Genomic DNA, 21,972 nt, shown 5'->3' with positions numbered 1-21,972 from the left:
TTGTATCACAGAGACAAGTAAGACAAAGAGCCCAAAGTATCACTCCCACAGTAAAGGTCACCAGCTAAGTGATGCTTCAAGTTATTTCCAGTGAGTATCATTTAGGTTTATGAACTAAGAGTCACTACATTTTGCAAAAAAAAAAAAAAAAAAAATTAAAAAAGAAAAAAAGATTGATTAATTTGAGGACTTTTTGGGACTAAACATTTCAGCAATATATATGCACAAAGGCGGAAAAAAGAACACTGGGAGGTGCTGAAGACCAAGTCATATGCTTTGTGAGAACTATAAAACAGCATACTGTATACTCAGAAATTATATTAAAGAACAGGATTGTTCAAAACCAAAAAGTGCTTTAGAAACAATAAAACCGATGTTGACTGTAGATATAGGTTTGTCATTTGTGCTTGAGTCATTATCACTGAATTCCTATTTTTCACACAATATTCTTTTCAGACAGTATGATTAGGCCCAGTTCAATAATCAGAAATAAATACCTTCACAGACAGTGACGGAATTTCCAACCTTCCTTTGAAAAAAAAAACCCCAAAAAAACAAAAACCCTGGTTGGTCATAGTAGATTTGAATGGACAAGGCAGCCTATGTGAGGAATGTTCATATACTTCTGCACCATGTCACATGAACTGCAGCCTACATATCTGCATGTGTCACAGAATGACTGTGGGGATGCTGTAACACACAAACTATTTGCATTAAACAGAGCACAACCAATCTGAAGCATCATGTGTCCATCTTCTCTTGCTTTTTAAAAAGCTTCATGAGCTGGTAAAATCTGTGAGCAATCTGAGGAAAGGAAAACAGTTAACAGTCACTGGATGTTTGTACAGTCAAATCATGATATATATCAACATGACTACAACAAGAACAACAGTGAATAACTGACCTGTCCTGATGGTTTATTAAGTTTCTCTGACAAGGCAGAGAAAGTGTCACGGGAAGCACCTTTAGTCTTCAGGTCCATCAGAATAGCTCGATCTTCATCTCTGCAAGATGAACGAAGGCAGTGAGCACCACAGCATCTTTACATGTAACTTTTAAGGTGCAATTTTTTTTTTTTTGTGCAATTTCTGTGGGAAGACCATACAGAACGAGCTACTGACCTGCTCCATGCCATCACCACCTCGCCTTTCTTCCTGATAACATTATTGGCAGAAAGACTGTTGGGGGACAAAGAACCTGGGGACGATCTGGATTCGTTACAGTCTTTCTTTGCATTAGACACCACGTCTTCTGTACTCTGCACTACCTCCTTTCTTTTCCGCTTTACTTTCACCTTATCTCCGTGCTTCTTCCGCTTCCTACCGTTGTCACAGTCCCTCTGGTTTGTCTCTGGCATGCTGCTTACATCCTCTGCAATGGTGAGGCTTCTCTCAGACTCTGACACTTCCAGGTCATCTTTCTCTGCGTCTGAACCATATGACAGTGCGATTTGGCTCCTTTGACTGGCTTTCCAGCTTTCGGTGAGGTGATGTAAATTATTAGCTGACACTGACCTTTTAGGGGAACTGATTAATTTCTGGGACTCATGCAAAAGAGTTTTCGAGGAACTTTTTTGCGTTTTCATGTCTTCTCCATGGGGTGCTTGACTCTCATCAGCGGTGCTTGTGACACCATCTCTGTTTGGTGACTGACACAGTGGTTGCCTGGACTGCACAAAGAAATGGTCAGGGGTTTTAGCACTACTTTGCCAACTGTTCTCTGAAGGAACAGTTTCAGACAACTCCTCAGGAAAACAAACTTTTGAGGCATCTTGTTGATTTGATGTATCTTTTTTGTGGGATTGATTTTTTGTTAGTGCGAAGCTCTCATCCTGAGTGAGACAGACATCTTTAACTGCGACATCTTGACAGACCTCAGAGCTTTCAGCATTGTTACACAGATTGCTCCCTGCGGGTACAGCATTTGAAGGAGCTCTACCATTCTGCAACTTGTCTGACAAAACAACTTTTGGTTGACTTTCCTGAGCTACTGTGCCTTCTTCTGTATGTTGCTGATCTTCTTTCAGTGTTTCACTTAAGCTCTCATCAGCTGTGAGGGTTATATCTGCACTTGTGGTTGCCTGGCGAATTTTCACGATGAAATGATCATTGGACTTCTCCATCACTAATGCTTGCATGGGCACATCAGGCTGGAACACAAAAGATGTGGCAAGTGCCACAGAGGTCACGCTGCTGCTGGAGCCACAGCTAGAGTTGTCTGTATCAAGGGAAAGGTGAATGTCTTGTTCTGTAGCATCCTCCCCATCTAGGAGGGCATCCTCACTTATGTGAGCACTGATTATGCTGTCTGGAGTGGACATGATGTTCATGCTTGATGGCTGGAGGAAGCTGAGATGGCTGTCAGACTTAAGGGGTGATGGAATGGTGAGAGAGACTGCAAGATCTTCAGCTAGAATAGAATAAGACCTTTGTGAGGCCAAGCTGGAATGAAGTGTTGCTCTATTCTGTGATGGCACTTCTAACAAGCAACTTTCATCAAATAAAGCTGGATTCAGTTGGATCTGATCTTTTGTTCGTGGAGATAACATCTTGCGAGGTGAAATCCTGGTCCATGTAGTGATAAGTTTGGAGGGGGTATCGAATTTGGTGGGGGAAAGCAATTTAGAGGGAGAGTCAAATTTAGTTGGAGTGGTGATGCTGATGAGTTTCTCTCCATCCTTCCTCGGACTGCTGAAGGACCAGGTTGTGCTGTCTCCCGTGATGCCACTGGATTCCAGTAAGTCAGATCCTTGTAGTAGACACTTGAAGATTTCTCCCATTTGAGAGTCTCTCACCAGGTTGAACGTTAAACTGGTGGCTTGCTGTTCTGTGAGAATCTGAAAGTCAGTTTTGTCAAGCAAAGAACCATTTTGAGAGACAGGCAAAGAAGCCATATTATTTTTTTCTGGAATTGAAGGAATATTTTTAGAAGAAAAGAAGTCAACTACAGTCTGTGTACTTGGGCAGTCTATTGGATGTAGGGCAACATTCCTGTCTTGTTCCACATGCGTGATTCTGATACCCTTGCCTCGGCTTCCAAGACCTGTTTTGTAAGGTACCACAGAAGAAGGCTTGATCTGATTTAGAGTGGAACACTGTGCTTCCTTCTGTTGACATGGTGGCTGTTTCACACATGGCTGTCTGGATATTTTGTCATTCCCACCAGTGTTCTTGTCTCCAACCTGAGCTGTTATTGGTTTACAAAGGCTCTTCAGTGTTGTGTGAATGTCCTTGAACAAATAGTCAACTTGGACATCAACAAAGTCCCACAACTTTTGCTTCAGATCTACTGCTTGCTGTTCAAAAATGCGTTTTACAATACCATTATTCAACACTTTGCTAAACACAGATGCAATCAGTTTATTTAGCCTGGATTTCAGCTCTCCTGCCTGGCTGCATATTTGACCAAAATGGGCACCATCCACAAACTCTAAAAAAGACTCCTGGAAATTGTCCATCATCCCATAGAAGCTCTTCTTGGGGAAGGTTTTATGAAGCTTCATGTACTTTTTTCGGATCTCAGTGCGAACCAGTTTGAATGTTTCCATTATTTCCTCTATGTTGGAAAAAGAGGCTTTAGTTGCCGCAGGGCAAACCGTTTTAAAACGACTCTTTGGACTTCGTGTTGATGTACCTGTGGTTTCAATAGCTTCTTTTGTAGCAACACACTTTTCTTCAGATTTTCTCTTTAGCAGAGATTTAGGACTGGGTTTATTTCTGACAGGTTGTGCTAGCTTTACCCGCTTGCTTGCAGGAGCAGGGGAATTTGCAGCGTTCTCATCGCTTTCACTTAAAATTTCCCCTTCCTCCAGTTCAGGGTCAGAGAGACTTGAAGGCTGGTCACATACCCTGTCTACCATGTTTTGCATATTATGGTTTGCAGGTGATCCTGGGTATTTGTTCTCTTTGTTTATATCCAGCTTCTTTGAATTGACATCAACAGCTGTATCTGAGAAGTCTGCACAGGTAAGAGGGAGAAAATAAGTTAATACTCACTAAGCATCTCATAATAATGGTAAGCATATCTTATCATGTAATCTCTATCGTGTAAATGACCTGTATCTTGTATTTAGGAGCTTGCTAACTCACAAAGGGAAATATGATTAGTAGCTACTGCCATTTAGGAGAGAGAGCTGCGCTGATGTAATTTAGATTTTTTACCAGTAGTATTCAGGTAGCTATTAGTATTGCGCGCGTACACACACACACGCGCGCGCGCACACACACACACACACACACAGATTGACTTGGGCTCTAGTCTACTAGTCCAATATATACAGATGCCTTTGCTCAAAATGGGTGCAGACGTACACTGTCAAACCATCAAACCATGCTGGTTGTGGTTTCTGATGTAATATAAAACATGAATAGATTTAGTTTTTATTGCATTTTTTGAAAACAGCAACTTTACCCACAATGCAACTCTATTCCTACCATAGTATGATTCAGGTGTTACCCTAGCTAATGTACCTACAATAATTCAGTTCTGAGGTAGGATCAGTCAAAACAATGGCTGAACTGAACCATTATCACAGGAACAGATATTAAAAGATAATTTTCTGCACTCCAAAAAAATAATAATTATGACATAGTAAAGTTATGATTACAAGATAACAAGCCTAAAAACGTCCTAGCAACCACAGCTACACTAATGCATGAATGTAAGATTGACTTTATTTTGCCAACATTACCATTCTGAAGACTCTTGACATGACCAGGCTTGCCATTAACATGGAGATGACTTCTTTTGGTTGTCCGTATGGGGCTTCTCAGAGGGCTTATAGCATCCGGGAATCTCTTTAGATTGCTCAGTGTGCGCATCATAGAGTCCTCATCATGAAGTAGTGGCACTGAGCTGGAAGGCTCAGCATTATTCTCAAGACTCTTTCCAGGACTGAAACTTTTCTTTGAGGTAAAGATAAGATCACTGTACCTCTCTTGCAGCATCGTCTCCTCTGTTGTACTGCTGACTTTGGACACTGCTATACAGCCAGTGGACGAACTCAGCTCAGATGCAATGCTGTCATCAGCGTCTTTGTTTGTTTGTGTTAAGACATAAATAGCCTCAGGTAAACTCAGCCCTTCTTGTGGAAGTGATTCCAGGCTTATTGTACTGGTTACAGCCTCTGTATCTTTAGGGCCTTCTTGTGTGTCACAAGCATCTTTTTTGTGAATGGAACTGGACGAGCCAGGATGCAGTCCTTGTTGACAGTACTGAGGAAAAACATGGGCAGAGGGTTCTTTACTCTTGGGATTATCAAGGGCATCTTTAGCTACAAGACTTTCCCTTGAGGTTGAAGCAGCAGCAACAACAGGTTCATTACTTGCAACAGACTGGTCAGTACAGTTTTCATCGTTTACCTTGTATAAAGAATTGCTTGTGTGTGGTTTGGTAATGTTTCCTAATGTGTCACTGACACCATCAGTAGCCTCCAGTGGCCCAGGCTGATCTACCTGATTGACTGAGGCCAGCTGTGTGCTGTCCTCATGATTTTCTGAAACACCCACTGCTGTTAATTTTAGAGAACTACTTTGGTTTGGCTTAGGGTGTGCAGTCAACTGTGCTGAGGTAGATTGTCCTAAAGTGTCTTCAAGTAGTTTACCAGCTGCACTTTCGCTACGGCTCTTGTCCTTTTCCTGTACATCTTTTGCATCATCACACCTTATACCCGGGAATTGGTCTGCAGCAGCTTCCAGCTCTGCATCAATTACACTGCTGCCTACTTCATCAATAACACACATGTTTTCAAGATGAAGCTGGAAATTCTCATCTGATCTATTTAGACCAGCCTTATCCACTGATGTGAAGCAATCCTGTCTGGCATCAATGGACATCACTGGCTTCTTCATAGGTGAAATCGTCAGATTCAATGTTTCCATAAAACAGAGTTTCCTGTTTGGAGTATTTTCCTCCACAGAGCTTTTCTCAGAGGTATACGGCTGTTTAGACGGTCTTTCCAAGGACGCACATGTTTCTTCCTGTCTTTCCTTACTGTGAACATTCACTTCCCCATTTGATCTCTGTTTTTCATGTTCTCTGCTCATCTCTGACAGACTGCTTCTCTTATGTTTTCTGCTAATATCATCTTCATGTCGTCTCTCTTCCTTTCTTTGATAGTCCTTTGAAACTCGTCCTCCTCTTCTGTCATCAGAGGAAAGACTGCAGCGCCTAGTATGTTGACTTGAAGAGGACTTAATCTGGTCTTTTGAGTCTAAACCTCTGCTGTGTCCATCACTAGTCTTGAGTTTTCTATGATCTCGATTGTACACCTCTTTACAGCTGTGAGCTGTACTATGTTCAGAGTCTGATGTAGCCAGTTTAGCTTTATTTTGTTTCTGTGCTTGACTTCCACCTTTGGTGTCATCGGAAAAAGCTGCACTGCATAAAATCTCTGGTGGAGGGCTTTTGGCCCTGTCTGATCTGTGGTGGCCCTCAACTTTTAGGAACGTCCTGCTTTTACATAACTTGGAGTCATAATTTCGTCCTGTGTCTTTGTCTGCTCTATGAGACCTGTTTCTGTCTTGACATTCCTTGCTGGCATCTGAACCAGTTCTATGCCTCCTTTCTGTGGATTCAGACAGTTTATGATTTTTATATTTTTCCTCCCTGCGTTTAAACTTGTGTTTGTCTGACCCACTATGTCGGCTTGATGAACTACTGTTAAATTTGCTGACAGAGTGCTCAGTCTTTTTGTCAGATATTCTACAATATCCTCTTGCAGAACTTTTTGAATTACTAGAAGATGCTTTGGAAGCTTTCGACTCAGTGGAGGAACCAATAGACTGATTGATGGAATTATTGCTTTGTTTTCTTGAAGGAGAATCCTTTGAAGGCTCGATCACCCTGGGAGGTGATGTCTGTAGAAGTGGAAGACTGGATGGTGAAGGAGGAGCAGGCACAAGAACGGAGGGAGGTGGATTAGTGCTGGAGCTACCCGTGGGTGTCCATCTGAAGGAATTTTGATCCCGCAGATTATTAACATGAGACTGATGATGACAGTGACCTTTGCTTAACCTGGGGAAAAAAAAGTTGTGGATTAACCATTTAATGTAAATCCAGTCAGTACAGACAGGTAGCTCACAGTGGTTACAAAACAAAAACAAAAACAAGCTACTGGGCCCCTAATTTACCTTCCAATATAATTTTTTTTACATCAGAAAGGAAAAGTGTTCTTCAAGCTCTCTTAAATCAGGATCTTCTTCAGGGCCTGAGGTCAAGACCGGTCATAAATAAAGGTTTTTTACACCAAAAAAACCTTCCTGAATAACACTTTTCCTTTCTAATGTGTAGTTTATCTTCAAGAGCACGTTAATTATTTTTCTAGATTCACTAGCAGTGATACTATACTGACATACAATAAGCCCAAGCCCATCATCTTTTTAATCATTTGTTATACATTTTTTTCCATTACCTCTTAAAACTGACAGATTAATTCTTTATTAGTAAAAATCGAGTTTTAGATATATTAGAAGTATATTATTATATCATAAATATAGAGGATATTTAGATAGATTTTAGATCTTTTCTACTTCACAAGCAATGCAGTTAATGTGAGTCACCACTTCACACAGTGATTTCAGTGATGTTTGAAACAAACACGTACTGTTGATTCAGCCTCTGAATCTCAGCATCTTTTCGTGTCACTTCCTTTCTAGCTGTGTGTAGAAGTGCAGAGATGTTCTTTTTGAGACGGCAGTTTTCAGCGTTTAACCCTGTGTTCTATTTATAAAGAGAAAAAAAGAGATACAGAGATAGATGGACAGAGGGGGGAAAAAAAAAGTTAGTGCTGATGAATTTTGATGAACAACAGTTTTTACTGGAATACTCAGGTTTACACATAACTATTCCAGTTAAGATTCACAGGTAACTAATACCCTTACCTTAATAAAACCATTAACCTGCTCTTTTAGTTAGTTTGATTTCTCATTTTATAAACTCATTTCATAAATTTCAGCATTTAATGGGTCCTAAACAAAAGAAAAATAAAAGGTTTTGGAATATTCTGGAGTGACCCTCCAGAGAAAAGTTTCAGACTATTGAGACCCCTTCACTTCTTAGACACTTTATTGTGTTGCACATGTAATTATAAGTTGATAAAAATTATTATTGTTATTATTATTGTTGTATGTAACTTATAATATTTATTATTTTTTTAAATTTGCCTTAACCTTTATTTAACTAATTCAGTCTAATATACCAAGTTTAATTGCCCTTTGCAAACTATTCCAAGTGGCTGGAACAGAAAACATGAAAGTTATCTTTTCCATTGCTGCCTGTAATATCAAAAACAGTACATACATTTTTAACAGCTAAAAAAAGAAAAAACAAACCTGGATCTCCAGCTGCTCCACTGTTCTGCGCAACTCTTTAATTTGGTTTTGAGCTGCTTGAAATCGGGACTGCAACTGAAAGCACACAAAAAGAGAACTGAGATGTACAGCCAGCTGTCAGCAGTCCTCTGTATTTTATTAAAACATGGCGACTTCAATAATGCTTCCATTAGAGCAGTGATATGTGCATTTTTCAATGTTCAATGATCCCTCAAATTTAGGGATCTCTCCCTCGTGTACATCTCCCACCACCACTTTTGTGAAATAAGTCAGATTACAGTCAGGTGAGGACAGCTAGGCCAACTCTATTTAAGGATGAGGGTGGTCAGGAATAGGTAACCCCTGCTATTAAGTAGAACATTTGTTAAGATTTATTTGCAAAACGCATATCAAGCTGCACCTTCAATGTAAAAGACATAAGAAATCAAGAGAGAAAATGGCAGTGCTGCGTATATGGCAACTCACCTCAAGGTAAGACGACTCTCTGCTCTGCTGTTCCTCTGTGACAATTTCTTCATACAGATCCATGGATTCTTTCAGTTGAGAAGCATTTGGAGGTGACTTCACTGTAAACCAAAATAAGACAGTGGCAGCAACTGTTGAACAAAATGTGTGCTGGACTGTCTGTCTTTATGTTTTAATATTGTAAAGTAGTATACTCTTACCCGCATCATTGCTAAAACCAATATCCAGCCCATCATAGATATCTACAGAGTCTTCATTGACATCTGGTATCACAACTGTGAATATTACACACACACATACATATATGTCAAAATTAAAGCGTTAATAACATGTTAACACAAATTCATTTTACATACATATATATATTAGGACTGTCAAAATTAAAGCGTTAATAACACATTAACACAAATTCATTTTAACGGCACTAATTTTATTAACGCATGATTAATAGCACACATTTTCCTGTTTGACCTGTGGCCTAACATGTAGCAGGAGAAATGGAAAATGCAGCCATAGACAGTAAAGAGTGCAACAGCAAACAGAAATGGAGAAAGAAAAAGGTCTTCTGAATGGTAAGTTCATTTACAAAACGATGTCTGATGGTTCTGTCGACAAGACAAAAGTTGTCTGCGTTTACTGTCAATGTGAATCAAGTTGGCTTGTCTGAACAACTGGCTCAGTGCAAAGAAAGAGAAATAATGGGAACTTGCGTTTTTTCTATGTTCTTTTTTTCCATGTGTTTAACAGACATGAACAAGATCTTTGAAAAACATATCTACAGTCTTTGAAACATGTCTATGTTCTTTATGCTGTATGTTTAGGGTGGTTTCACTAATAATAAACATACATTTGCATAAAGCATCCATGTTTGTCCACGCCCATGTTGATTAGAGTATTAAAAAGCTGAAAAGTATTCATTTAAGGTACATTTAGAACAGATAAAAATGTGATTAATCGCGAGTTAACTCATGATAATCATAATCCATCCATCCCTCTTCTTCCGCTTATCTGGGGCCGGGTTGCAGGGGCAGTAGCCTAAGCAGGGATGCCCAGACTTCCTTTTCTCTGGACACTTCCTACAGCTCTTCTGGGAAGACACCGATGGGTCCCCAGGCCAGCCGAGGGACACAGTCCCTCCAGCGTGTCCTGGGTCTTCCCTGGGGCCTCCTCCCGGTGGGACATGTCCGGAGCACCTCCCCAGGTAGGTGCCCAGGAAGCATCCGGTACAGATGCCCGAGCCACCTCAGCTGGCTCCTCTCGATGTGGAGGAGCAGCGACTCTACTCCGAGCTCCTCACCCTATCTCCAATGGCGCGCCCCCTGCGAAGCTCATTTCAGCCACTTGTATCAGAGATCTTGTCCTTTCGGTCATGACCCAAAGCTCATGACCATGGTCATATTTTACTCGATTGACAGCCCTAATGTATGTATGTAAGTATGTGTGTGTGTGTGTGTGTATATATATATATATATATATATATATATATATATATATATATATATATATATGAAATATATGAAAACATGTGTAGTACTGAACACTAAAAACAATGGAAAGTAAATACATTCTACAAGCAAAGAAGGAATAATTTTGGATAGAGAACATTTCTTCCAACAATCAATAAATAAATAAATAAATCTAACGATTTCATCCATAGAAGTAAATTTTGGGCAAGCATCTTCAAATGTTAATATCTGAATGATTTCCTTAGATGAGGTTCAGTTTCATATCAGCAATCAGAGATGGAAACTATACTACAGCAACAACTGATAGTGATCTACACTATATAATATACAGTATTATAGTCTTATTACAATCAATATTGGTCATGACACAAAAACAGTGCTACATAAATCTAAATTAAACATCTTATTTCAGGCTTATACTTACGACCAGAAGCATCACTTGTGTCAGTGCTTTCCATTATTCTAAATATTTCTCTGGATCGGTTTCTTATATGTACCTGATAAAATGCAAAAGGAAAATCAACAGTCATTACCAGTTCCAGCTATCTGCCAGACCACACTTTAAACAAACTGTAACACCTGGCTGATGGTTGCAGTCAAGGTGAAGGCAAATTTTTGTAGCCATGTATAATGTACTGTTATTTTTAAATTGTTGTACATTAACAAACACTTAAAAGCCATTACAAATGTTTGCAACTGCATTATAGGGTATTATAAACCACTTATTAAGGGTTTAGTAAAGTGTTACTAAATGTTAGAATATCTCTGCCTCTGCTGCTTTGACTTTGACCTCTGTTAAAATATAAATGTTTCCTACAGGTCAACTCTAGGCCACCACACTACAGGTTTTGGGATTGGTAAAAGTTGCTTGGCAATGTGTTCATGATTTTTATATGAATTACATAATGACGAAATGTGATTCAATATTAGCTATTCCTGTCTGCTTGGTTTATGAAATAAACGACTTATACACTGATGTTCCCAGAATATGACACATACTTTGTCTGCGGGCCTAGGTATATGTAAGGTATCAATGTCAGCTATACTGTGTGTGGGGGCATATATATATATATATATATATATATATATATATATATATACACATACACATACACACACAGATATACTCTATTACCAAAGGCAAGGAGACACATGAGTTATGATCTGCAGCATTAGCACGATCACCACGATCACCATGACCCCTTAGTTCAGTACTGCCCAAACAAAGCAGACAGCAAAGAACAAAGCTTTAGTGGTATGATGTAACTAATATCCTGCTGAGTTAATTATCTACTTATTATGCCACTTCATTTTGAATTTGGCACTGATTTCGTGGGCTTTATGTGATATTGAACTCAAGCTAATATTAATGTTGCTATAGTCCTGCCCTAAACTTCTCAAACACCATACGACTTAAAAGACACAGACAAACTCAACAAACTCTGTCCATGGACTCTTCTAGAGCTAGTTACATACAGCTGCACCGCCCTGAGTACCGTCGATAACCCCCGATAAAATGGGCAGATTCATGTGCAGAGTCTGGCTAATGCTGCTGGACATGTTATGGATCAACAAGCTGGGCTCTGCTAACGTAAAAGCACCGCTGACTGCCGGTCTTATTATCGATCACTAAAAAGAAGTCTTAACGGACAACACTGCCCAGCCTGTGACTGATTTAATGATGAAATACAAATTCTATACACCACTCATCTAAAAAGATATTAGCTACAATCAACAGGCTATGAATTTGTTCACTTACTTGTCTGTGTGTGCTGCTATATTGTGTCCCCTTGTTTGCAACCATAATGTCGCGCCAAGACTTTATTGCACAGGAAGTAACGACATTTTCCCGCGGTCTGTCACGGTGGGTTTATTCTTGCAGCTCCTCGGGTTCAAAAATGTTACTCAAAAAGCTTTAGAGGCCCCATACGAAACCAGTTATACCACGACTCACTGTCTTCTCCAGCGGCTCACATTGTTCCTCAGTCTCCTGCCATGAACGAGAGCGGTAAACACTTTGCAAATACAACCCGCTGCACGGTACCAGGATCGCTATCCGCATACGTCATTAAGGCGCGACGCCGACGATTCGACCTGACCCGGAAGGATTTGTGTGTCGCTTACATGTGGACGGGGTTTTAACAGCAGCAACGGGAGCGTGCATGTGTGTGTTAGAACACAAGCTCGGACAGAATACCCTGGGATGAAACTCGCAGTTTCTGTTAGCAACGGTAAAAGACGATATTTGTTTCTAGCGTAGATCGCTGCTCCTCAGGCGACACATGACACGATGGAAAATTTAGAATTGAGCCTGTCGTCTTTGGGCACCATATCTAGACATGTTGACAAAAGTCACAACGAACTGAGCCGTTTTTTGTCAAAACAGGTAAGATATGTTCATTTCCGGCACATATGGAATACAACAATATATTTATAGTTGATTACTTACACACTGACTCAAACTGTGGTCAATCCATAAATCACATCATTTTGGTGTGCGTTTATTTATATCTATCTATCTATATATAGATATCTATATATAGATAGATATATGTATATGTTGCTGCCTTATTAACCCCTAGGTTGTGAATATTTAAGAGAAATCAATTTTTATCAGGCTTTCATATCAACCAGACAGTGTTTCATTTCTGGCCTTCCTGCCACATGATCTCTCCTTAGATATGGAACCAGCAAGACAGGCAATGTATTCTGGAGTGCTTGGCTCAACTGCTGCTGGACAAAGATTACACTTTGCTGATTGCACGACACCTCCGGCCCCTAATTCTGGACCTTTTGGAGCGGAATGCAGAAAGGGTCAAAGTTGGTGGCAAGATCAACCATGACCTCCATGAACGCCTGTGTGTGGCCCTCAGCAAACTCCTCAACATCAGCCCTGATGTAGTGGTGTAAGTGGTGTAAAATCAGTTTTGATGTGAGACCTCCCCCCTTCACCCTGAACTGTAAAGATTCAGATCTTAGATCTTAGTGCTGCATCAGTACACACAGCTAGACTAACCTTCACCAGTCAGCATATTCGTGTGTGCGCGGAATATGGCCAGTTTGAGGCAATATAAACGTAAAGGATAAAGGTGTTATGACTTTTTTGACTTAGAGTGCTTCTACAAGACACGACATTAAATTTTAAATAGTAGTAATCTCGGTAAAAGACATCTGTGCATCAAATACAGAACTGGAGTCAGGATTTAGCATAAAGACTGGGAAACACCTAGCCCTAGACTGGACAACATTCATTTCACTTTCATAAAGGCTTGTCAGAGTAAGTTTGCCAGGTTTCGAACAGTTGTGCATGTTCTGTGAGCAAAATTAAAACATATTTAACTTTCATTGACCATATCCAGCAACCCACACTATAGCTGCAGTCTTCACAAAGCTGCTGTGTGTATTGGTACACTGTTCATTAAGAAATAGTTCCAGTACTTCAAGTTGTCGTTCCTTAGTTGCTGTTTGTGTACATGTGAAATAAATGGCTCACCAAACCACTGCAAGTCTTTAGAGGTGTTTGGAGGTGGCAAAGCCAGGCTAGCTGTAAGCTAGGCTAACACATTCTGACTCAAGCTCTGTACTAAAATGCATGAAATTCATTATCATTCATTATCTTCTCATCTCTTTTAGAGACGCAAACCAAATAAATCTATTCCTGTAAATGTGGAACTGTTCCTTGTACTGTCTCTTGAGATGTTAACATAGTTTTATGGTACATATATACGCAAATTGACAATGAATAAAATCACCCCAAAGCAAACACAGTAACCAGTTAGCCTGGGGCCCCTGGGCTTCCTTAGAGTCTGGGATCTTGAAATTGTTTCCAGTTTTCCGGCCTTGATTGCAGACCCCCATGCAGGGATTGTAGTGCACCTTAAAACGTACTGAAGTGAATTCAGTATTGCAGTTCCACTACGTAGTGGATAAAGTAATCCTGAATAAAGGAGGTCTAAATAGGTGGTTTCTAGTTGTGTGAAGCTCCAAAAATGCTGGATGCTGTGCCAGTCTTATTAACCTTGCGGTAAGCTACATCAACTTTGATTAATTTTCTACTCCTCTACATAAGGTTTGCTGCAAAGTACTTCAACGATGCCCCTCCAGTATTTCAGAGGCTCTTTTTCACAAGTGAAGAGTCATCAGCTGTTCAGTATGGCCCCAAGAGGATGAAGCTGCGGGACCTCATGGGTGCCACCCTACATTTCCTTCAGAGTGACTGTGCTAAGTTTCGAAGGCTGTGGGATTGGAGTCCCTGTGTGTCCCAGTTGCTCACCAGTGATATCATGGTTCGAGGGTATGTACCTGCTTCCTCTTTAGATCTGTTTTGTAGACCAATAAGCTAACAAATCCTAAAAAAGTATTCTTGGTGTCTTGTTGTATTTATAATGGTACTCATGTACAATATTGACTTGTATACTGGAGCACTCTGTGTGCTCAGATTCAAACAAATGCATCAAACACACTGGACCAGATTTCATCATTCAGCAGGACAACACTACTGAACATCTTTCCCATGTCACTGAAGTACTTGTCTTGGTGAAGAGGTGAGTGGGTATGGAAAGTATTCAGACCCCTTTAAATTTTTCACTCTTTGTGTCATTGCAGCCATTTGCCAAAATCAAAAAAGTTCATTTTATTTCTCATTAATGTACACTCAGCACCCCATCTTGACAGAAAAAACCAGAAATGTAGAAATTTTTGCAAATTTATTAAAAAAGAAAAACTGAAATATCACATGGTCATAAGCATTCAGACCCTGTGCTCAGTATTGAGTAGAAGCACCCTTTTGAGCTAGTACAGCCATGAGTCTTCTTGGGAATGATGCAACAAGTTTTTCACACCTGGATTTGGGGATCCTCTGCCATTCTTCCTTGCAGATCTTCTCCAGTTCTGTCAGGTTGGATGGTGAACGTTGGTGGACAGCCATTTTCAGGTCTCTCCAGAGATGCTCAATTGGGTTTAGGTCAGGGCTCTGGCTGGGCCAGTCAAGAACGGTCACAGAGTTGTTCCGAAGCCCCTGCTTTGTTATTTTAGCTGTGTGCTTAGGGTCATTGTCCTGTTCAAAGGTGAACCTTCGGCCCAGTCTGAGGTCCTGAGCACTCTGGAAGACGTTTTCTTCCAGGATATCTCTGTACTTGGCCGCATTCATCTTTCCTTCAATTGCAACCAGTCATCCTGTCCCTGCAGCTGAAAAACACCCCCACAACATGATGCTCCCACCACCATGTTTCACTGTAGGGATTGTATTGGGCAGGTGATGAGCAGTGCCTGGTTTTCTCCACACATACCACTTAGAATTAACACCAAAAAGTTCAATCTTGGTCTTTCATGTGTCTTGCACTGAGGAGAGGCTTCCGTCGGGCCACTCTGCCATAATGCCCCGACTGGTGGAGGGCTGCAGTGATAGTTGACTTTGTGGAACTTTCTCCCATCTCCCTACTGCATCTCTGGAGCTCAGCCCCAGTGATCTTTGGGTTCTTCTTTACCTCTCTCACCAAGGCTCTTCTCCCACGATTGCTCAGTTTGGCTGGATGGCCAGGTCTAGGAAGAGTTCTGGTCGTCCCACACTTTTTCCATTTGAGGATTATGGAGGCCACTGTGTTCTTAGGAACCTTGAGTGCTGCAGAAATTCTTTTGTAACCTTGGCCAGATCTGTGCCTTGCCACAATTCTGTCTCTGAGCTCCTTGGGCAGTTCCTTCGACCTCATGATTCTCATTTGCTCTGACATGCACTGTGAGCTGTAAGGTCTTATATAGACAGGTGTGTGCCTTTCCTAATCAAGTCCAATCAGTTTAATTAAACACAGCTGGACTCCAATGAAGGAGCAGAACCATCTCAAGGAGGATCAGAAGAAATGGACAGCATGTGAGTTAAATATGAGTGTCACTGCAAAGGGTCTGAATACTTATGACCATGTGATATTTCAGTTTTTCTTTTTTAATAAATTTGCAAAAATTTCTACATTTCTGTTTTTTTCTGTCAAGATGGGGTGCTGAGTGTACATTAATGAGAAATAAAATGAACTTTTTTGATTTTGGCAAATGGCTGCAATGACACAAAGAGTGAAAAATTTAAAGGGGTCTGAATACTTTCCGTACCCACTGTATGCTTGACAGACAGAGTCACAGCAGCAGGGAAACTGCAATGAAGTTCTGGGAGAGCATTACCAGGTTTGATGAGGTCTGCAGATAGAAGATTTGTGATAATTCATCCATCCATCCATTATCCATGCCCACTTATTTCTATTTAGGGTCACAAGGATCTGATGGAACCTATCCCAGCTCTCTTTGGGTCAATGGCAAGGGTACACCCTGGACAGGTCACAAGTCAGGTCATCGCAGACTTATGATAAGATGTTTCAAAGCTGTGTCACTTCACCCTGTTTGGAACATCCTCTGGAAACCAGAGCTCAACAGTCAGCTCCCTCGGTGGTGGGCCTGAGACACGAATCGGGGATGAGTGCAGTATATGCCTACTGTATATGTACTAGGCATATACTGCACATATACTAGGCAGGGAACACTGGCTTGGTGATCTCTGGTGTTGCAGGCTGGTTTTAGAATGTGGAGGGAAAATAATCAGAAAATGTGTTAATAGTTTTCTGCAATTTATATTGCTGCTGCTCAGTTTCCTTCATGTCTGTCTTTGATACTGTTTTATGTACAGCATATTTGCTTCTCTTGCTTTCTGCTTTTTTAACTAATAAACAAGCTGTGTTTCTTACTACAGGTACACGGCCCATTGTTTAGCACTTGTCTCTCACATGACTGATAATCAGAAAACTATATTTCTGAGAAAAGTGCTAACAAGTGATGAGATCCTGCACATGAAAATGAAGTATGTACCGTTGTTTTTGTAATCAATGATCATTATCATCATTGTTATCCATTATTGTATAGTATTGTGGAGAATGTATTGGTTTTCTGTGCACGTTACCTTGAAATTTGTACAGCAGTGAAAGGTATTGTGGGTTTATACCAAGCTGTAATAAGATGTTCTGATGACCTTTGCTTTGATTTTGTCTTTAGAACTTTGGAAGAAACTCAGCAGTTGGAGGCAGAGAAGGCCCTTGTGTTAGCCAATCAGGGCTCTGTGATGTGGCGCCAGGAACAAGCTAATAAGTTTACCAGAGGCCAGGTGGTATCAGAAGACCTGTCCCAGAATGTTGTAGCAGTCTGTGGGGTTGTACTACCTAGGATAGTTCCTAGACATGCTGGACAAGTATGTTATGTTTATATGGGCCCCTATTTTTGATTTTGTTTGATTTACTTTTTTTAATTTGTTAATGTTGTACTCTGTTTATAGATGAATCCAAAGGATCTTGTGCTAGTGGACTCAACTTGCCGTAATCTGAGAAGACTGGCCTTGGCTGTAGCTTCTCAGAAACCTGTACTCCTAGAGGGTCCTATAGGATGTGGCAAAACTGCCTTGGTAGAGTTTATGGCAGCTGTCACAGGGCACACAAAAGCTACAGAGATTCTCAAAGTCCAACTTGGTGATCAAACTGACAGCAAGGTGAGAGCACATGGACTCATACTTCAATGGATGTCGGTTTATGGGCTTGACCTATAAGGATTATAAATCAGAATATCTCACCCTCTGCTTCTTCAATTTTGGTTGGATGTAAGGCTGAAAAGTGTTTTGTGATTTGCCACAGATGCTGTTAGGGATGTACCGTTGCACTGACATTCCAGGGAAGTTTGTGTGGCAGCCAGGAACGTTGACACAAGCTGTGTCTAAAGGCCAGTGGATTCTCTTGGAAGACATTGACCATGCACCTCTGGATGTGGTGAGTTAAAACTTTGATAATTGTATCGAGTATAGCTTTCACATGTTCTTTTCTAGTGCATTCTTAGCCTGGCAAACTGAATAAATTCGAAACAAACTAAACCTTCTATAGCACTGGGACAAACCACAGCTGGACTGAAATTATCTTTTTTTTTTTTTTTTTTTTTTTTTTTTTAGATATCTGTGCTCCTGCCTTTGATGGAGAATAAAAAGCTGATGATTCCAGGGCGAGAGGATTGCATTGACGTTTCTCCTGGATATCAGTTCTTTGCAACTAGAAGGTAACAGTATCATTACCATGTAAATGTACATATGCAGCTTTGCTGGTCTAGTTTTACATTCTGAGCTTTTATATACATTCATTTCAGTTCAATTCAGTTTTATTTGTATAACACCAAATCACAATACAATCATCTCAAGGCACTTAACAAAAAAACCCAACAAGTCCCCTATGAGCAAGCACTTGGTGTTTGTAGAAAGGAAAAACTCCCTTTAATGCAAGAAGAAACCTCCAGCAGCTCAGTGCACCGATGGTCCTCGGGCAGTCTAGGCCTATAGCAGCATAACTAACTAAGGGATGGTTCAGGGTTGCCTGAAGCCAGCCCTAACTATATGCTTTGTCAAAGAGGAAGGTTTTAAGTCTAGCCTTAAAAGTACAGAGAGTGTCTGCCTCCTGAACCCAGACTGGGAGCTGGTTCCACAGGAGAGGAGCTTGATAGCTAAAGGCTCTGCCTCCCGTTCTACTTTTGGAAACTCGGAACCACAAGTAGTCCTGCACTCTGAGAGGGAAGTGGTCTATTGGGATAATATGGCACTATGAGGTCTTTAAGGTATGAAGGAGCTTGATCATGACATATCATATGTGATTGCCAGCTTTTGGCAGTGGCATGATTTTGGACTATTTGAATGCCTGTCCTCACACTTGTGATGGTTGTACCTGTTATTAATACCACATAGTGGCCTATGTTCAGCCTCTTGGATCTTGTTGGATTATTAAGGTTTCAGTATGGTTCAAACAATATAGGTTTGTCCATGACAGAGTGTTACTGTCCTGAATGGCCACAGTTGAAAATCCTGCTGTCATAACATCCTCACACTGTTCCACACCTGGTCAGTCAAAGCATGAAGTGGGTTTGTTGGATATTCTGTTTTGGAACATAACAAAAGTGAAATGACATGAGTAACAGTTAATATTAAGTCATGCTTATGTATTGCAGGATGTACTACAGTGGTGGCAGTTGGCACAAACCACAGAGCTCGCATGCAGCACTGTTGGACAAGTACTGGACCAAACTGCAAATAGGCAGCATGACACGGGAAGAAATGAAGAAGGTGATCTTAATTTTACTTTCCTCTCTTTATGTTGCTGCTGTAGTATGTGAGAATTCCCCTCACCTTTTCTTAGTTTACCCTGTTCCTTTGCATTTAGGTACTCACCAACAGGTATCCAATGCTGACATTGGTGGCAGATCGTCTACTGGATATTTACTGCCAACTCACTGGGGAGCAACATTCTGACCTGGACATAAGCAGTCTCCAAACTCCTAAAGATAGCCAGCAGCACAAGTCTGAGGACAAAAAAAGCACCCCGCTGGAGGGGAGAATCCTATCTCTCAGGTCTGGCTCAGTGCTCCCTTCACTTTCCTTTGTCTGATATTTTAAATCTAAATTTGACACAATAAAATGGTGTCATACCTTGGGATTTTGTCTTCAGTATGAAACATCAGAATCAACACCTTATGTTCAACTGTTCTATGTCTAATATGTACAGTGGCCCTGTTCATGTAATTGGCCCTGTCCATGTAATTTAATTCCGACAGGATCATACACAATCATATTTTGTATGATATAAGAACACTTTGTATCCTTTGTTTGGACTGTCTGTACCACTTCCTCACAGTAATCGTCAGTCAGGCATATCATAAAAGGCTTTATCCCTCTTAGTCTTGCATCTGTCAGACACCCTGCCCCCCAAACCCAGTCATAACCAGTCTTCAGCAGCAAACTCCATGACATTAATTAGCTTTCCACTAGCTGCTACTGTGGTCAATACATTATTGATTGTACTGTCCTCTCTTCTATGGGCTGGAATCACGGATTCTCCAGGTCAACAGCACATTTTCATTAGGCAGTTTTATAAACGGGTTTATAAACATGTCCTTACTTACAGACATCACTTGGGTGCTTTTTGAATTGTTCATATGCTTGTTATGGTTCATCGAAGCAGTGATTCACAAAACTTTTCTGCAGGGCACCCCCCAACCACAGTCCATGTTATGCAACCAGTGCTAAAGCATGTCTCACGACGTGCTACAGCTTTAATGGATGATGTCATACCTTTATAGCTTGGACTGCATTGCACATACACTGTGTTGGTTGTGAGTCAGTAGGATTAATGATTCTGAACAAGATACATTAACATTAGGTTTACATTCATTCTTACTTTAGTTTACCTATTGTTTTATCAGTCATTTTACAGCAGTAAAAGGCTGATCCAAAGTTAGTAATAATACCAGCTTTCTGATCATTAAATAGGAGCTCTGCTGATTTTAAACATCAAGATGTGTTTCCAGGAATTGGAGAGTACTGCTGCATTTTTGAAAAATGTTCTAAATGCAATGATAATATGGTGGCATACTGTATGAAGAACTTTGTTCAGCAATTTTCTGTCATGCTCTTAATACCACTCCTCCTGTTCTCTTATGTCTTGTGCAGGAATTACGTTTTCTCTTGCACTCATCTAAAATGTATCCACACACAGTCATGTCTCACTATCGAAGACTCTCATAGACAATGCATTCCTTGATCCTAACCCTAATCATGACAACTAAATGCCCACACACACACATTACTTACTACAAACACGTAGTAAGATTCATATTCATTTCATCTTTTTTTTTTTTTTTGATTCCACAGGGACTTGCTGAAATGGTGTGAGCGGATCAGCGTCAATTTTGATAGCACCTCCTCTGCCACAGCACAACATGTCTTCCAAGAGGTTACCCTGTACCCCTTAACAGACAAAAAGATATGCCATTTACCTCTAGCATAGCCCATTCTTATTGTTATGACAGTGTTATTTAGTGTATATTATTTTTATTGGCTGATGCCTTTTCATTGCTTTTCTTCTTGTCAGGCTCTTGACTGCTTCACAGCCATGCTGTCTTGTCCTGAGAGTCGCCTACAAATGGCTGAGATCATTGGAAGCAAGCTCAATATTTCTAAAGAAAAGGTGTTTATTGACCTCTGTTTGGCAAAGGGATTGAGTTTACAGCGGACATTTATGTAAAACACTGATTGATTGACTGATAAAAACAAAAATGAAAATGGTATTTTTGACATAAATGTCTGCATTTGTGTCTAAGCATTTTTAATATAAAAACAACGTTGGAATTTTGAACTCTTCACCTACTGCTTGTCTCCAGGCCCAGCACTTCTGTCAGATGTATCAGCCTGGCATCTCAATGACCGAGCTGGAGTTGTCAGTGGGCAGAGTCACTCTGGGTCGAAAGCAGACCGAAGCGGTGCAGTTGAGTGTGTAAGTGGGACATCCTGCCCACCCACTATCTTGTGACCTCGTTTTACACTACACAGTACATGCTAGTTATTGTAGCAGCATTTACCTACTGAACCAAATATACCCCTGCACTAAATTAAATTCATATCAAATTGATTTGAAAATGCATTATACTAATCAAAGCCATCAAATATCGGCATCAGTTCTTTCCAAATGCCAATATGTATGGGTGTCAAATTTAGATTAGAAGCAACAGAAGTGGTCATTGTTATTTTAGCATCAGATGAGTGTGCCATGTGGTAACAGGAGAATTAAAGTAATGTGAAGGTATTACACTTAAGCATCGTGACCTTAAAACTTTTATAGCGCTCTTTTCTGTGGTTTGTGCAGTTAGTGTGAGATGTA

At 40.5% G+C, this 21,972-nt stretch overlaps 2 protein-coding genes across 3 annotated transcripts in view; one reads left to right on the top strand and one right to left on the bottom strand.

Annotated features, from left to right (window-relative positions):
* Positions 1-170: 170 nt before the first annotated feature.
* Positions 171-12,309, bottom strand: casp8ap2 (caspase 8 associated protein 2). Of its 2 annotated transcripts, XM_026318718.1 has the most exons (10): positions 12,021-12,309; positions 10,686-10,758; positions 8,996-9,070; positions 8,796-8,896; positions 8,331-8,405; positions 7,604-7,719; positions 4,691-7,014; positions 1,122-3,957; positions 905-1,004; positions 171-804 (listed from the first exon to the last, which is right to left on the bottom strand). In XM_026318718.1, the coding sequence occupies exons 1-10, from the start codon at positions 12,063-12,065 to the stop codon at positions 742-744; spliced, it is 5,808 nt and encodes a 1,935-aa protein (XP_026174503.1). In that variant the 5' UTR covers positions 12,066-12,309; the 3' UTR covers positions 171-741. The 2 variants fall into 2 exon arrangements, with proteins under 2 accessions (XP_026174503.1, XP_026174504.1); XM_026318719.1 differs by lacking the exons at positions 10,686-10,758; positions 12,021-12,309 and adding an exon at positions 9,762-10,169.
* Positions 12,310-12,551: 242 nt separating this feature from the next.
* Positions 12,552-21,972, top strand: part of mdn1 (midasin AAA ATPase 1) — a 64,500-nt gene continuing 55,079 nt past the window's right edge. Inside the window, exons 1-13 of the mRNA XM_026318009.1 lie at positions 12,552-12,647; positions 12,941-13,167; positions 14,331-14,555; positions 16,992-17,099; positions 17,291-17,483; positions 17,568-17,777; positions 17,920-18,051; positions 18,228-18,331; positions 19,268-19,382; positions 19,480-19,667; positions 20,967-21,048; positions 21,187-21,282; positions 21,476-21,588. Coding sequence (XP_026173794.1) covers positions 12,552-12,647; positions 12,941-13,167; positions 14,331-14,555; positions 16,992-17,099; positions 17,291-17,483; positions 17,568-17,777; positions 17,920-18,051; positions 18,228-18,331; positions 19,268-19,382; positions 19,480-19,667; positions 20,967-21,048; positions 21,187-21,282; positions 21,476-21,588 — 1,889 coding nt within the window. The remainder of the gene's footprint in view (positions 12,648-12,940; positions 13,168-14,330; positions 14,556-16,991; positions 17,100-17,290; positions 17,484-17,567; positions 17,778-17,919; positions 18,052-18,227; positions 18,332-19,267; positions 19,383-19,479; positions 19,668-20,966; positions 21,049-21,186; positions 21,283-21,475; positions 21,589-21,972) is intronic.

This window comes from Mastacembelus armatus, chromosome 24, assembly GCF_900324485.2.
Source record: "Mastacembelus armatus chromosome 24, fMasArm1.2, whole genome shotgun sequence".
Lineage (NCBI taxonomy): Eukaryota > Metazoa > Chordata > Actinopteri > Synbranchiformes > Mastacembelidae > Mastacembelus > Mastacembelus armatus.
This window is presented reverse-complemented; position numbering and strand designations above follow the sequence as displayed.

Excerpts from the sequence above, each read along its gene's own strand:
- casp8ap2 (XM_026318718.1), bottom strand. The coding sequence starts at position 12,065 with ATGGTTGCAAACAAGGGGACACAATATAGCAGCACACACAGACAA. Across the intron at positions 7,720-8,330 it reads TGGAGCAGCTGGAGATCCAG|AACACAGGGTTAAACGCTGA; the intron begins GTTTGTTTTTTC and ends CTTTATAAATAG. Across the intron at positions 1,005-1,121 it reads GTGGTGATGGCATGGAGCAG|AGATGAAGATCGAGCTATTC; the intron begins GTCAGTAGCTCG and ends TTCATCTTGCAG.